The sequence below is a fragment of the Mustelus asterias genome, unplaced genomic scaffold (assembly GCF_964213995.1).
Source record: "Mustelus asterias unplaced genomic scaffold, sMusAst1.hap1.1 HAP1_SCAFFOLD_4795, whole genome shotgun sequence".
Taxonomy (NCBI): Eukaryota; Metazoa; Chordata; class Chondrichthyes; order Carcharhiniformes; family Triakidae; genus Mustelus; species Mustelus asterias.
Window position 1 is genome coordinate 1 of NW_027594738.1, and position 13,434 is coordinate 13,434.

At 60.6% G+C, this 13,434-nt stretch overlaps 1 protein-coding gene across 1 annotated transcript; it reads left to right on the plus strand.

The window, feature by feature from the left end:
* Positions 1-4,792: 4,792 nt before the first annotated feature.
* Positions 4,793-12,394, plus strand: LOC144491236 (uncharacterized; the record flags this gene model as incomplete). Its single annotated transcript, XM_078208917.1, has 4 exons — positions 4,793-4,839; positions 6,928-7,053; positions 10,237-10,380; positions 11,979-12,394. Coding segments are annotated over 4 exons (395 nt in total), but the record flags the coding sequence as incomplete, so codon positions are not given.
* Between the last annotated feature and the right edge of the window lie 1,040 nt (positions 12,395-13,434).

Below are 13,434 nucleotides of genomic sequence, written 5' to 3' on the forward strand. Positions count from 1 at the left end.
GCTGGAGGACGTTACAGAGAGAGGGAGGGTGTAGGGGCTGGAGGAGGTTACAGAGATAGGGAGGGGCTGGAGGGGGTTACAGAGATAGGGAGAGGTGTAGGGGCTGGAGGAGGTTAGAGAGATAGGGAGGGGTTTAGGGGCTGGAGGGGGTGACAGAGATAGGGAGGGGTGTAGGGGCTGGAGGAGGTTACAGAGATGGGGAGGGGTTGTAGGGGCTGGAGGAGGTTACAGAGATAGGGAGGGGTGTAGGGGCTGGGGGAGGTTACAGAGATAGGGAGGGGGTGTAGGGGCTGGAGGAGAGTTACAGAGAGAGGGAGGGGTGTAGGGGCTGGAGGAGGTTACAGAGATAGGGAGGAGTGTAGGGGCTGGAGGAGGTTACAGAGACAGGGAGGGGTGTAGGGGCTGGAGGAGGTTACAGAGACAGGGAGGGGTGTAGGGGCTGGAGGAGGTTACAGAGATAGGGAGGGGTGTAGGGGCTGGAGGAGGTTACAGAGATAGGGAGGGGTGTAGGGGCTGGAGGAGGTTACAGCGATAGGGAGGGGTGCAGGGGGCTGGAGGAGGTTACAGAGATAGGGAGGGTGTCGGGGCTGGAGGAGGTTACAGAGATAGGGAGGGTTGTCGGGGCTGGAGGAGGTTACAGAGATAGGGAGGGTTGTAGGGGCTGGAGGAGGTTACAGAGATAGGGAGGGTTGTAGGGGCTGGAGGAGGTTACAGAGATAGGGAGGGGTGTAGGGGCTGGAGGAGGTTACAGAGATAGGGAGGGGTGTAGGGGCTGGAGGAGGTTACAGAGATAGGGAGGGGTGTAGGGGCTGGAGGAGGTTACAGAGATAGGGAGGGGTGTAGGGGCTGGAGGAGGTTACAGAGATAGGGAGGGGTGTAGGGGCTGGAGGAGGTTACAGAGATAGGGAGGGGTGCAGGGGGCTGGAGGAGGTTACAGAGATAGGGAGGGTGTCGGGGCTGGAGGAGGTTACAGAGATAGGGAGGGTTGTAGGGGCTGGAGGAGGTTACAGAGATAGGGAGGGTTGTAGGGGCTGGAGGAGGTTACAGAGATAGGGAGGGTTGTAGGGGCTGGAGGGGGTTACAGAGAGAGGGAGGGGTGTAGGGGCTGGAGGAGGTTACAGAGGTAGGGAGGGGTTTAGGGGCTGGAGGAGGTTACAGAGATAGGGAGGGGTGTAGGGGCTGGAGGAGGTTACAGAGATAGGGAGGGGGTGTAGGGGCTGGAGGAGGTTACAGAGATAGGGAGGGGTGTAGGGGCTGGAGGAGGTTACAGAGATAGGGAGGGGTGTAGGGGCTGGGGGAGGTTACAGAGATAGGGAGGGGTGTAGGGGCTGGAGGGGGTTACAGAGATAGGGAGGGGTGTAGGGGCTGGTGGAGGTTACAGAGATAGGGAGGGGCTGGAGGGGGTTACAGAGATAGGGAGGGGCTGGAGGGGGTTACAGAGATAGGGAGGGGCTGGAGGGGGTTACAGAGATAGGGAGGGGCTGGAGGGGGTTACAGAGATAGGGAGGGGCTGGAGGGGGTTACAGAGATAGGGAGGGGCTGGAGAGGGTTACAGAGATAGGGAGGGGTGTAGGGGCTGGCGGAGGTTACAGAGATAGGGAGGGGCTGGAGGGGGTTACAGAGATAGGGAGGGGTGTAGGGGCTGGAGGAGGTTACAGAGATAGGGAGGGGCTGGAGGGGGTTACAAAGAGAGGGAGGGGTGTAGGGGCTGGAGGAGGTTACAGAGATAGGGAGAGGCTGGAGGGAGTTACAGAGATAGGGAGGGGTGTAGGGGCTGGAGGGAGTTACAGAGATAGGGAGGGGTTTAGGGGCTGGAGGAGGTTAGAGAGATAGGGAGGGGTTTAGGGGCTGGAGGAGGTTACAGAGATGGGGAGGGGGTGTAGGGGCTGGAGGAGGTTACAGAGATAGGGAGGGGTGTAGGGGCTGGGGGAGGTTACAGAGATAGGGAGGGGGTGTAGGGGCTGGAGGAGAGTTACAGAGAGAGGGAGGGGTGTAGGGGCTGGAGGAGGTTACAGAGATAGGGAGGAGTGTAGGGGCTGGAGGAGGTTACAGAGACAGGGAGGGGTGTAGGGGCTGGAGGAGGTTACAGAGACAGGGAGGGGTGTAGGGGCTGGAGGAGGTTACAGAGATAGGGAGGGGTGTAGGGGCTGGAGGAGGTTACAGAGATAGGGAGGGGTGTAGGGGCTGGAGGAGGTTACAGAGATAGGGAGGGGTGCAGGGGGCTGGAGGAGGTTACAGAGATAGGGAGGGTGTCGGGGCTGGAGGAGGTTACAGAGATAGGGAGGGTTGTCGGGGCTGGAGGAGGTTACAGAGATAGGGAGGGTTGTAGGGGCTGGAGGAGGTTACAGAGATAGGGAGGGTTGTAGGGGCTGGAGGAGGTTACAGAGATAGGGAGGGGTGTAGGGGCTGGAGGAGGTTACAGAGATAGGGAGGGGTGTAGGGGCTGGAGGAGGTTACAGAGATAGGGAGGGGTGTAGGGGCTGGAGGAGGTTACAGAGATAGGGAGGGGTGTAGGGGCTGGAGGAGGTTACAGAGATAGGGAGGGGTGTAGGGGCTGGAGGAGGTTACAGAGATAGGGAGGGGTGCAGGGGGCTGGAGGAGGTTACAGAGATAGGGAGGGTGTCGGGGCTGGAGGAGGTTACAGAGATAGGGAGGGTTGTAGGGGCTGGAGGACGTTACAGAGATAGGGAGGGTTGTAGGGGCTGGAGGAGGTTACAGAGATAGGGAGGGTTGTAGGGGCTGGAGGGGGTTACAGAGAGAGGGAGGGGTGTAGGGGCTGGAGGAGGTTACAGAGGTAGGGAGGGGTTTAGGGGCTGGAGGAGGTTACAGAGATAGGGAGGGGTGTAGGGGCTGGAGGAGGTTACAGAGATAGGGAGGGGGTGTAGGGGCTGGAGGAGGTTACAGAGATAGGGAGGGGTGTAGGGGCTGGAGGAGGTTACAGAGATAGGGAGGGGTGTAGGGGCTGGGGGAGGTTACAGAGATAGGGAGGGGTGTAGGGGCTGGAGGGGGTTACAGAGATAGGGAGGGGTGTAGGGGCTGGTGGAGGTTACAGAGATAGGGAGGGGCTGGAGGGGGTTACAGAGATAGGGAGGGGCTGGAGGGGGTTACAGAGATAGGGAGGGGCTGGAGGGGGTTACAGAGATAGGGAGGGGCTGGAGGGGGTTACAGAGATAGGGAGGGGCTGGAGGGGGTTACAGAGATAGGGAGGGGCTGGAGAGGGTTACAGAGATAGGGAGGGGTGTAGGGGCTGGAGGAGGTTACAGAGATAGGGAGGGGCTGGAGGGGGTTACAGAGATAGGGAGGGGTGTAGGGGCTGGAGGAGGTTACAGAGATAGGGAGGGGCTGGAGGGGGTTACAGAGAGAGGGAGGGGTGTAGGGGCTGGAGGAGGTTACAGAGATAGGGAGAGGCTGGAGGGAGTTACAGAGATAGGGAGGGGTGTAGGGGCTGGAGGAGGTTACAGAGAGAGGGAGGGGTGTAGGGGCTGGAGGAGGTTACAGAGATAGGGAGGGGCTGGAGGGGGTTACAGAGATAGGGAGGCGTGTAGGGGCTGGAGGAGGTTACAGAGATAGGGAGGGGTGTAGGGGCTGGAGGAGGTTACAGAGATAGGGAGGGGTGTCGGGGCTGGAGGAGGTTACAGAGATAGGGAGGGGGTATAGGGGCTGGAGGAGATTACAGAGATAGGGAGGGGTGTAGGGGCTGGGGGAGGTTACAGAGATAGGGAGGGGTGTAGGGGCTGGAGGAGGTTACAGAGATAGGGAGGGGGTATAGGGGCTGGAGGAGGTTACAGAGATAGGGAGGGGTGGAGGGGCTGGAGAAGGTTACAGAGATAGGGAGGGGGTGTAGGGGCTGGAGGAGGTTACAGAGATATGGAGGGGTGTAGGGGCTGGGGGAGGTTACAGAGGTAGGGAGGGGTGTAGGGGCTGGAGGAGGTTACAGAGATAGGGAGGGGGTGTAGGGGCTGGAGGAGGTTACAGAGATAGGGAGGGGGTGTAGGGGCTGGAGGAGGTTACAGAGATATGGAGGGGTGTAGGGGCTGGGGGAGGTTACAGAGGTAGGGAGGGGTGTAGGGGCTGGAGGAGGTTACAGAGACAGGGAGGGGGTGTAGGGGCTGGAGGAGGTTACAGAGATAGGGAGGGGGTGTAGGGGCTGGAGGAGGTTACAGAGATAGGGAGGGGTGTAGGGGCAGGAGGAGGTTACAGAGATAGGGAGGGGTGTAGGGGCTGGAGGAGGTTATAGAGATAGGGAGGGGTGTAGGGGCTGGGGGAGGTTACAGAGATAGGGAGGGGGTGTAGGGGCTGGAGGAGGTTACAGAGATATGGAGGGGTGTAGGGGCTGGGGGAGGTTACAGAGGTAGGGAGGGGTGTAGGGGCTGGAGGAGGTTACAGAGATAGGGAGGGGTGTAGGGGCTGGAGGGGGTTACAGAGATAGGGAGGGGTGTAGGGACTGGAGGAGGTTACAGAGATAGGGAGGGGTGTAGGGGCCGGAGGAGGTTACAGAGAGAGGGAGGGGTGTAGGGGCAGGAGGAGGTTACAGAGATGGGGAGGGGTGTCGGGGCAGGAGGAGGTTACAGAGATAGGGAGGGGTGTAGGGGCTAGAGGAGGTTACAGAGATAGGGAGGGGGTGTAGGGGCTGGAGGAGGTTACAGAGATAGGGAGGATTGTATGTCAGTTGAGGAGTGTCTGGAGTTCCGCATTCAGCTTCCGAGCTGAGGTCTCCTTTCGATATCCGAGTTCAGCACTGGAACATTCCGGAATGTGCCACAGCTTAATGTAAATTCTCTGATCCTTTCAGACAAGAAGAAGAAAACTGGGACTGAGAAACCTGCAGCCAAGGAGAAGGTCAGTGCTGAGGGAGTGCCGCACTGTCAGAGGGTCAGTACTGAGGGAGTGCCGCACTGTCAGAGGGTCAGTACTGAGGGAGTGCCGCACTGTCAGAGGGTCAGTACTGAGGGAGTGCCGCACTGTCAGAGGGTCAGTACTGAGGGAGTGCCGCACTGTCAGAGGGTCAGTACTGAGGGAGTGCCGCACTGTCAGAGGGTCAGTACTGAGGGAGTGCCGCACTGTCAGAGGGTCAGTACTGAGGGAGTGTCGCACTGTCAGAGGGTCAGTACTGAGGGAGTGCCGCACTGTCAGAGGGTCAGTACTGAGGGAGTGCCGCACTGTCAGAGGGTCAGTACTGAGGGAGTGCCGCACTGTCAGAGGGTCAGTACTGAGGGAGTGCCGCACTGTCAGAGGGTCAGTACTGAGGGAGTGCTGCACTGTCAGAGGGTCAGTACTGAGGGAGTGCTGCACTGTCAGAGGGTCAGTACTGAGGGAGTGCTGCACTGTCAGAGGGTCAGTACTGAGGGAGTGCCGCACTGTCAGAGGGTCAGTACTGAGGGAGTGCCGCACTGTCAGAGGGTCAGTACTGAGGGAGTGCCGCACTGTCAGAGGGTCAGTACTGAGGGAGTGCCGCACTGTCAGAGGGTCAGTGCTGAGGGAGTGCCGCACTGTCAGAGGGTCAGTACTGAGGGAGTGCCGCACTGTCAGAGGGTCAGTGCTGAGGGAGCGCCGCGCAGTCGGAGGGTCAGTACTGAGGGAGTGCCGCACTGTCAGAGAGTCAGTACTGAGGGAGTGCCGCACTGTCAGAGGGTCAGTACTGAGGGAGCGCCGCGCAGTCGGAGGGTCAGTACTGAGGGAGTGCCGCACTGTCAGAGAGTCAGTACTGAGGGAGTGCCGCACTGTCAGAGGGTCAGTACTGAGGGAGTGCCGCACTGTCGGAGGGTCAGTGCTGAGGGAGCGCCGCGCAGTCGGAGGGTCAGTGCTGAGGGAGTGCCGCACTGTCAGAGAGTCAGTACTGAGGGAGTGCCGCACTGTCAGAAGGTCAGTACTGAGGGAGTGCCGCACTGTCAGAGGGTCAGTACTGAGGCAGTGCTGCACTGTCAGAGGGTCAGTACTGAGGGAGTGTCGCACTGTCAGAGGGTCAGTACTGAGGGAGTGCCGCACTGTCAGAGGGTCAGTACTGAGGGAGTGCCGCACTGTCAGAGGGTCAGTACTGAGGGAGTGCCGCACTGTCAGAGGGTCAGTACTGAGGGAGTGCCGCACTGTCAGAGGGTCAGTACTGAGGGAGCGCCGCGCAGTCGGAGGGTCAGTACTGAGGGAGTGCCGCACTGTCAGAGAGTCAGTACTGAGGGAGTGCCGCACTGTCAGAGGGTCAGTACTGAGGGAGTGCCGCACTGTCGGAGGGTCAGTGCTGAGGGAGCGCCGCGCAGTCGGAGGGTCAGTGCTGAGGGAGTGCCGCACTGTCAGAGAGTCAGTACTGAGGGAGTGCCGCACTGTCAGAAGGTCAGTACTGAGGGAGTGCCGCACTGTCAGAGGGTCAGTACTGAGGCAGTGCTGCACTGTCAGAGGGTCAGTACTGAGGGAGTGTCGCACTGTCAGAGGGTCAGTACTGAGGGAGTGCCGCACTGTCAGAGGGTCAGTACTGAGGGAGTGCCGCACTGTCAGAGGGTCAGTACTGAGGGAGTGCCGCACTGTCAGAGGGTCAGTACTGAGGGAGTGCCGCACTGTCAGAGGGTCAGTACTGAGGGAGTGCCGCACTGTCAGAGGGTCAGTACTGAGGGAGTGCCGCACTGTCAGAGGGTCAGTACTGAGGGAGTGCCGCACTGTCAGAGGGTCAGTACTGAGGGAGTGCTACACTGTCAGAGGGTCAGTACTGAGGGAGCGCCGCACTGTCAGAGGGTCAGTACTGAGGGAGTGCCGCACTGTCAGAGGGTCAGTACTGAGGGAGTGCCGCACTGTCAGAGGGTCAGTACTGAGGGAGTGCCGCACTGTCAGAGGGTCAGTACTGAGGGAGGGCTGCACTGTCGGAGGGTCAGGCGGATGAGTTCTGCGTTGCCGCGAATCGTTTTCCCCGTCGTTTTGCTGATGTCCAGTCTTCCCCCGCAGGAGCGTCCAAGCGATTGGGGAAGCACCCTGCAGACGGAATCCAAACTACCAGCACCCGTGGGTGCCCCGGTGACACAGGCACGAGCGGGGATCCCACAGAGAAGCATCTCCAACAAGACAGATCTTGTGAGTGGTGGTGAGGTGGAGGGGGGGTTGGGTTGGGAGGGTGGGGATGGGGGGTGTCCGGGGTGGGGCAAGTGTCTCTGATGGGGCCCGGTTTTGGTGGGTGTCCCGTTTCGGGGGAGGGTCCGGGGTGACGCTGCGCTCCCTGTGCGAGAGAAGGTCCTGGGTGTGTGCGGGGGAGGGTCCGGTGTGGGTGCGGGGGGAGGGTCCGGGGTGGGTGCGGGGGAGGGTCCGGGGTGGGTGCGGGGGAGGGTCCGGGGTGGTGCGGGGGAGGGTCCGGGGTGTCGCTGCGCTCCCTGTGCGAGGGAAGGTGCTGGGTGGGTGCGGGGGAGGGTCCGGGGAGGGTCCGGGGTGGTGCGGGGGAGGGTCCGGGGTGTCGCTGCGCTCCCTGTGCGAGGGAAGGTGCAGGGTGGGTGCGGGGGAGGGTCCGGGGTGGGTGCGAGGGAAGGTGCAGGGTGGGTGCGGGGGAGGGTCCGGGGTGGGTGCGGGGGAGGGTCCGGGGTGGGGGCGGGGGAGGGTCCGGGGTGACGCTGCGCTCCCTGTGCGAGGGACGGTGCAGGGTGGGTGCGGGGGAGGGTCCGGGGTGACGCTGCGCTCCCTGTGCGAGAGACGGTGCTGGGTGGGTGCGGGGGAGGGTCCAGGGTGGGTGCGGGGGAGGGTCCGGGGTGGGTGCGGGGGAGGGTCCGGGGTGGGTGCGGGGGAGGGTCCGGGGTGGGTGCGGCGGAGGGTCCGGGGTGATGCTGCGCTCCCTGTGCGAGGGAAGGTGCAGGGTGGGTGCGGGGGAGGGTCCAGGGTGGGTGCGGGGGAGGGTCCGGGGTGGGTGCGGGGGAGGGTCCGGGGTGACGCTGCATCCCTGTGCGAGGGAAGGTGCTGGGTGGGTGCGGGGGAGGGTCTGGGGTGGGTGCGGGGGAGGGTCCGGGGTGGGTGCGGGGGAGGGTCCGGGGTGGGTGCGGGGGAGGGTCCGGGGTGGGTGCGGGGGAGGGTCCGGGGTGGGTGCGGGGGAGGGTCCGGGGTGGGTGCGGGGGAGGGTCCGGGGTGACGCTGCATCCCTGTGCGGGGGAGGGTCCGGGGTGGGTGCGGGGGAGGGTCCGGGGTGTCGCTGCGCTCCCTGTGCGAGAGAAGGTGCTGGGTGGGTGCGGGGGAGGGTCCGGGGTGGGTGCGGGGGAGGGTCCGGGGTGGGTGCGGGGGAGGGTCCGGGGTGGGTGCTGGGGAGGGTCCGGGGTGTCGCTGCGCTCCCTGTGCGAGGGAAGGTGCAGGGTGGGTGCGGGGGAGGGTCCGGGGTGGGTGCGGGGGAGGGTCCGGGGTGGGTGCGGGGGAGGGTCCAGGGTGACGCTGCGCTCCCTGTGCGAGGGAAGGTGCAGGGTGGGTGCGGGGGAGGGTCCGGGGTGGGTGCGGGGGAGGGTCCGGGGTGGCGCTGCGCTCCCTGTGCGGGGGAGGGTCCGGGGTGGGTGCGGGGGAGGGTCCGGGGTGGGTGCGGGGGAGGGTCCGGGGTGGGTGCTGGGGAGGGTCCGGGGTGTCGCTGCGCTCCCTGTGCGAGGGAAGGTGCAGGGTGGGTGCGGGGGAGGGTCCGGGGTGGGTGCGGGGGAGGGTCCGGGGTGGGTGCGGGGGAGGGTCCAGGGTGACGCTGCGCTCCCTGTGCGAGGGAAGGTGCAGGGTGGGTGCGGGGGAGGGTCCGGGGTGGGGGCGGGGGAGGGTCCGGGGTGTCGCTGCGCTCCCTGTGCGAGGGAAGGTGCAGGGTGGGTGCGGGGGAGGGTCCGGGGTGGGTGCGGGGGAGGGTCCGGGGTGGCGCTGCGCTCCCTGTGCGAGGGAAGGTGCAGGGTGGGTCCGGGGTGGGTGCGGGGGAGGGTCCGGGGTGGGTGCGGGGGAGGGTCCGGGGTGGTGCGGGGGAGGGTCCGGGGTGGCGCTGCGCTCCCTGTACGAGAGATGGTGCTGGGTGGGTGTGGGGGAGGGTCCGGGGTGGGTGCGGGGGAGGGTCCGGGGTGGGTGCAGGGGAGGGTCCGGGGTGACGCTGCGCTCCCTGTGCGAGGGAAGGTGCAGGGTGGGTCCGGGGTGGGTGCGGGGGAGGGTCCGGGGTGGGTGCGGGGGAGGGTCCGGGGTGGTGCGGGGGAGGGTCCGGGGTGACGCTGCGCTCCCTGTGCGAGGGACGGTGCAGGGTGGGTGCGGGGGAGGGTCCGGGGTGGGTGCGGGGGAGGGTCCGGGGTGACGCTGCGCTCCCTGTGCGAGGGAAGGTGCTGGGTGGGTGCGGGGGGAGAAGGTACTGAACAGCCAATCAGAACAGTCACCCTTTGCTGTTCACACTCACGTCCCTCTCCCCCTAATCGGAGCCCGTTCTCCGAATTCGGGAATGGCCCAGACTCGGGCAAGGTTGTCAGCATTCCGGATCGGAGCGACAGCTTCCCAGAGAGATGCACTTCCCAGAGAGATGCACTTCCCAGAGAGATGCACTTCCCACAGAGATGCACTTCCCACAGAGATGCACTTCCCACAGAGATGCACTTCCCAGAGAGATGCACTTCCCAGAGAGATGCACTTCCCAGAGAGATGCACTTCCCAGAGAGATGCCCTTCCCAGAGAGATGCCCTTCCCAGAGAGATGCCCTTCCCAGAGAGATGCACTTCCCAGAGAGATGCACTTCCCAGAGAGAGACGGGCTTCCCCGAGAGAGACGGGCTTCCCCGAGAGAGACGGGCTTCCCCGAGAGAGACGGGCTTCCCCGAGAGAGACGGGCTTCCCCGAGAGAGAGGGGCTTCCGGGGGAGAGAGGGGCTTCCAGGGGAGAGAGGGGCTTCCAGGGGAGAGAGGGGCTTCCAGGGGAGAGAGGGGCTTCCCGGGGAGAGAGGGGCTTCCCGGGGAGAGAGGGGCTTCCCGGGGAGAGAGGGGCTTCCCGGGGAGAGAGGGGCTTCCCGGGGAGAGAGGGGCTTCCCGGGGAGAGAGGGGCTTCCCGGGGAGAGAGGGGCTTCCCGGGGAGAGAGGGGCTTCCCGGGGAGAGAGGGGCTTCCCGGGGAGAGAGGGGCTTCCCGGGGAGAGAGAGGCTTCCCGGGGAGAGATGTGTTGAAGTGGGGACTGGCGCTAAGTAAATGTCTGGAATTGCGTTACTGCATCTATAGATTGTAGATATTCCTGTTTGCTTCTGGTTATTCAGGCCATTCTGTCTTGCTGATAGCCCTTCTTCCTCTGTATCGTTCCAGAACACTGAGGACTGGGATCGAGAGAGTTCCATGTCCCCCAACCCTTTCTATCTCAATGCACCGTACGCCATTTCAAACTGGCGATCGCGGGATAGGAAACCCCCAGCGAGTGTCTCCGAGACAGCTCCCTCTCCCGACAGAATGGTAAATACAGTCACAGCTCACATCGGGAAACAGGCCATGGTCGGATAACACCATCCCAAGTATCCCGAATGAATGGGGCTTAGGTCCATTGGGATTGTGTAGAGTGGGAGCGAATGGGAAGGGGTTTGAGATTGGGACTGTGTCCAGTGGGAGTGAATGGGAAGGGGTTTGAGATTGGGACTGTGTCCAGTGGGAGTGAATGGGAAGGGATTGGGGTCCATTGGGATTGTACAGTGGGAGTGAGTGGGAAGGGGATTGGAATTCTGTCCAGTGGGAGTGAATGGGAAGGGGTTTGTGTCCATTGGGATTGGGTAGAGTGGATGTGAACGGGAAGAGGTTTGGGATTGGGATTGTGTCCAGTGGGAGTGAATGGGAAGGGGATTGGGATTGTGTCCAGTGGGAGTGAATGGGAAGGGGTTTGGGATTGGGATTGTGTACAGAGGGAGTGAATGGGAAGGGATTTGGGTCCATTGGGATTGTTTACAGTGAGAGTGAATGGAGAGGAGTTTGGGATTGGGATTGTGTCCAGTGGGAGTGAACGGGAAGGGGTTTGGGATTGTGTACAATGGGAGTGAATGGGAAGGGGTTTGGAATTGGGATTGTGTACAGTGGGAGCGAATGGGAAGGGGATTGGAATTGGGATTGTGTCCAGTGGGAGTGAACGGGAAGGGGTTTGGGATTGTGTACAATGGGAGTGAATGGGAAGGGGTTTGGAATTGGGATTGTGTACAGTGGGAGCGAATGGGAAGGGGATTGGAATTGGGATTGTGTACAGTGGGAGCGAATGGGAAGGGGATTGGGATTGTGTACAGTGGGAGTGAATGGGAAGGGGTTTGGAATTGGGATTGTGTACAGTGGGAGTGAACGGGAAGGGGTTTGGGATTGTGTACAATGGGAGTGAATGGGAAGGGGATTGGGATTGTGTACAGTGGGAGTGAACGGGAAGGGGATTGGAATTGGGATTGTGTACAGTGGGAGTGAATGGGAAGGGGTTTGGAATTGGGATTGTGCACAGTGGGAGTGAACGGGAAGGGGTTTGGGATTGTGTACAATGGGAGTGAATGGGAAGGGGATTGGGATTGTGTACAGTGGGAGTGAACGGGAAGGGGATTGGGATTGTGTACAGTGGGAGTGAACGGGAAGGGGTTTGGAATTGGGATTGTGTACAGTGGGAGCGAATGGGAAGGGGATTGGGATTGTGTACAGTGGGAGTGAATGGGAAGGGGATTGGGATTGTGTACAGTGGGAGTGAACGGGAAGGGGATTGGGATTGTGTACAGTGGGAGCGAATGGGAAGGGGATTGGGATTGTGTACGGTGGGAGTGAATGGGAAGGGGATTGGGATTGTGTACGGTGGGAGTGAACGGGAAGGGGATTGGGATTGTGTACAGTGGGAGCGAATGGGAAGGGGATTAGGATTGTGTACAGTGGGAGCGAATGGGAAGGGGATTGGGATTGTGTACAGTGGGAGTGAACGGGAAGGGGATTGGGATTGTGTACAGTGGGAGCGAATGGGAAGGGGATTGGGATTGTGTACGGTGGGAGTGAACGGGAAGGGGATTGGATCTGTGGATGAACCCTCCTCTCTCTCCCAGCAGCCTGAGCCCAGCAGTAGCCAATCTCCTCTCGATTCTCCAACTCTCACGCTCCAGCAACGGCGAGCCACCATGGTGTGAAGCCTCACCCAGTCGATGAGCCACACTCCTCAACAGCAAAAAAAACTCTCCACGTCAGCTGATGCTGTGCATCATGTGACCGACCGTGAGGAGCATGTGACCAAGTGGATACCGAGCAGGGATCGGAGCGGGAGCTGGATCAGTGTGTGTGGAACATTCCAAAGTTAAATCTTTTTGCGGATAACGCTCTCGCTTGTCGAGTTTACCGCAGACTGTCCAGGCACATTCTCCTGTATAAATATTGTACATTTAATCAGAATCTTCAATTATATTTTTAAATATGTTTACATTTTCTCAATGCCAGCAACACGACTCTGTATTTAATAAAGTGATTTCAGTAAAACCGATTAGATTTGGTTTATTATTGTCACATGTATTAAACTACAGTGAAAAGTATTGTTTCTTGCGCGCTATACAGACAAAGCATACCGTTCATAGAGAAGGAAAGGAGAGAGTGCAGAATGTAGTGTTACAGTCATAGCTAGGGTGTAGAGAAAGATCAACTTAATGCGAGGTAGGTCCATTCAAAGGTCTGACAGCAGCAGGGAAGAAGCTGTTCTTGAGTCGGTTGGTATGTGACCTCAGAATTTTGTATCTTTTTCCCGATGGAAGAAGGTGGAAGAGAGAATGTCCGGGGTGCGTGGGGTCCTTAATTATGCTGGCTGCTTTTCCGAGGCAATGGGAAGTGTAGACAGTCAATGGATGGGAGGCTGGTTTGCGAGATGGATTGGGCTACATTCACGACCCTTTGGAGTTTCTTGCGGTCTTGGGCGTACCCGTGTCTGAGAGATCTCACCGTCAACTCAGACAACAACACAGTGACAGGGAGGGACTACATGGCAGCACGGAGACTGAGGGTTTGTATACACACACACACGCACGCTCACTCACTTTCTTACACACGCTCGCTCACTCACTCACACTCACTCACTTTCTCACACACACGCACTCGCTCACTCACACTCACACACTCTCACTCGCTCACTTTCTCACACACACACACTCGCTCGCTCACTCACTCTCTCACTCTTTCTCACACACACTCTCAAACACACACACACACATACTGTCTCACATACACAAACACACACACACACTCTCTCATTCTCTCTCACACACACTCTCACATACACTCTCATACTCGCACACACTCACATACACACACACACTGTCTCACACACACACTCTCTCTCTCATACGCTCTCCCACACACACTCACACACTCTCACACATTCTCTCTCAGACAGACACTCACACACACACACTCTCACGCACACACTCACACACACTCTCACACACACACTCAGACACACACATTCACACTCACACACTCTCTCACACACTCACATCTCACACACACTGTCTCACATACACACAC